This window comes from Anneissia japonica, unplaced genomic scaffold (genome assembly GCF_011630105.1).
Source record: "Anneissia japonica isolate Jap-2015-1 unplaced genomic scaffold, ASM1163010v1 scaffold1005_len2656397_cov198, whole genome shotgun sequence".
NCBI lineage: Eukaryota > Metazoa > Echinodermata > Crinoidea > Comatulida > Comatulidae > Anneissia > Anneissia japonica.
The window spans coordinates 2214215-2216743 of record NW_022683792.1 but is presented as its reverse complement, the minus strand read 5'-3'; the positions used below and the strand labels follow the sequence as shown (position 1 = coordinate 2216743).

Below are 2529 nucleotides of genomic sequence, written 5' to 3'. Positions count from 1 at the left end.
AAAAACCTCCTAAAACACACTGTAGAAAACCAAACAATTCAATTGTGATTGACTATCAATAAGAAAATTAAATATTTATAAGAACCTATTTTTTGGTTAAAATGTTGATTTTTTTTTTTGTGAAAAAATACTTGCAAATACACCACAATCCTCCAAACACACCGCGAACCCCATCCAAACCCTTTAATTACGATTGTTGAACTCTCTTTTTCTAAAAAAAAAATTAATAATTTGATGTTCATATAAACTCATTGTTTGTGGGGTTTACCAATACCCGGATTGAATTTCTGGAAAATTGTGATTCCGCTTCCTAGAAATTGGCCACAAATAAATTATTTTAATATTAATAAATGCATGATTTATGTTGATTTATTGATTATGTTGTTGCTATTTTTTAACATTTAAATGGAAAAAAATGTGTGTGTGTTATTCATGGCTTTTTTTATCTTTGAATATTTTATCATTGAATATGTAATTTCTGAAAAAAAGTAAAATGTAAATGGCAATTTATTTGATGATAGAATCCTTTTAAAAACTAAATTATTTCAGTTTAAAAAAATGCATATAATGATTTTAAAAAAATCAGTTTTAATACAGAATTTTATTATTGGGGCCATTTTCACCTACCTGTCATTTGGGGCCATTTTTACCGGGGCCATTTTTTCCGGGGCCATTTTTCCGGAGCCATTTTTTCCGGGGCCATTCTTACCGTACACCCTAATTCCAATGCATTCGATGTTCTAAACATGCAGAGTTGAGCCTGAGTGTATACACCAAGATGGCTGCCGTAGATTTAGCCAACCAAAATACGCCTAAACATCATTTTCAATGGCGCCTTTAAATTTACATAAAAGTTTTTTTTGAGTATTAACCCGTATGTTGAAACTCGAGCGTTGTGGTGTAGCGTACACGATTTCGATTTTCATTCTTTGTACATTGTATTTACATCAGTTGCTTTACTTGTCCTCTTTTCTTGGCCAGGCTAGATAAATAATTTATAATAATAATAATTCAGCGGTCTTAATTATAGTTGTACTGTACTGTAATAATTATTAACATGTAATAAACATCTTTCAGGGAAAATATCAAAGGATAACTAACTGTTCTTCAACGAAAATCTTTTTTTTTTTCCTTCATAATTTCAGGTCTAGTAGTCCATCTGCCTGCATTGGTGATGCTGGGGGTGCTTTGGTATGTCTTAGATATGATGATACATGGACAGTGGTCGGAGTTAGTATTCCAAACAATGAGTGTGCAAGCCATGGCAGATATGGTCTGTACACTAAACCTGTTGGTTTCGAAGAATGGATAAATAAACACACTGATAACTGCTTGGATGTGCATTTGAATATCTTCAACTAGGTTTCAAATAGCCTCAAACTATGGAAGATCTTCGACCATGGCGCTATAAAACGTATATTTTATACTTTTATGCTCTGCCCTATAGATTTTAACTTTAACTAAAGTAATAGTGTCTTTCGTGACGAGCCCAATAATCCATGCTTACGTAACAGCTTTTACTTTCCACAATGCTAAATAACTGTTTATTATTCAATAACAATACGATTTTTGGTTGTTATCTCCATAATTCTTAAGCCGGGTACTCACTGCGCCCACTGCGATTATATTACGTAGCGCCACGATGCGTGCGCCACGGATTGTTTCTAATGACGGTCCGTCCAGACTGTGTGGTGATAGTGGTGATAATGATGACGTTGATGATAATGATAATAATTTACAGATTTAAATAACAGACTGACAGACAGAATATTTTAATAGATGGCTTCGGCAACAGTTATTTCCATATCTAAATTTTAGCAAATGCAATGTTCAAAATGTTAATTAACTTTTAAGTTATGAGTTCATATTGAATCACTGTTATCGTTGGTATGAACAATTACCCTCCAAATAAATTGAAATTACAGTAGTTTCAATATTTACCAAATAAAGATCGACCTAAAGATGATAAACAGTTGCATTTTCTTTCTTTAATCCGTAAAATTAATTATTTACATATAAAATCAATTCATCCGACATAATAAATCTTTTTCTTGAATACAGATATTACGGTACTTTAGTGCTGAATTAATCTGATTATTTTATTTACTATTAACAGTCGAACACTATTTTCGTCCACGAAGCCAGTCATGTTACCTACAGGGGTCCTGAGTAGGAAGGAGTCATTTCCGGGTGATCTGGTTAACTTTCTTAACATAGCCTATTAAATTGTATTTTCGCATAGTGATAATAATACAAATAGACACTTTCTTCTATGAGACAATTTGTAAGGAAGGGGTCATAAGTGGTAAAAACATGAAGATATAATGAATTCTTGAGGTGGGTTAGTTTTCGTGAGATTCTTGCTTGGTTGCTGGAGTGCTGGAGGCTATCCCGATTTCCGAGAGATTCCAGCGACTTGCCGGAGACTTGAGACCCCTGAACTTATTTTTAACTTCACTATAAAATAATGAGCAAAAACCAAATATTCCCTGCTGGAAATTGTTAATACTGTATTAATAATAATAATTT

General features: G+C 32.8%; 1 protein-coding gene across 1 annotated transcript in view; it reads left to right on the top strand.

The window, feature by feature from the left end:
* Positions 1 to 1970, top strand: part of LOC117102822 (sushi, von Willebrand factor type A, EGF and pentraxin domain-containing protein 1-like) — a 15268-nt gene extending 13298 nt beyond the window's left edge. The window contains exons 12-13 of the mRNA XM_033243246.1: positions 753 to 787; positions 1078 to 1970. Of these exons, the coding sequence (XP_033099137.1) occupies positions 753 to 787; positions 1078 to 1362 (320 nt within the window). The 3' untranslated portion in view covers positions 1363 to 1970. The remainder of the gene's footprint in view (positions 1 to 752; positions 788 to 1077) is intronic.
* The last annotated feature ends 559 nt before the right edge of the window (positions 1971 to 2529 follow it).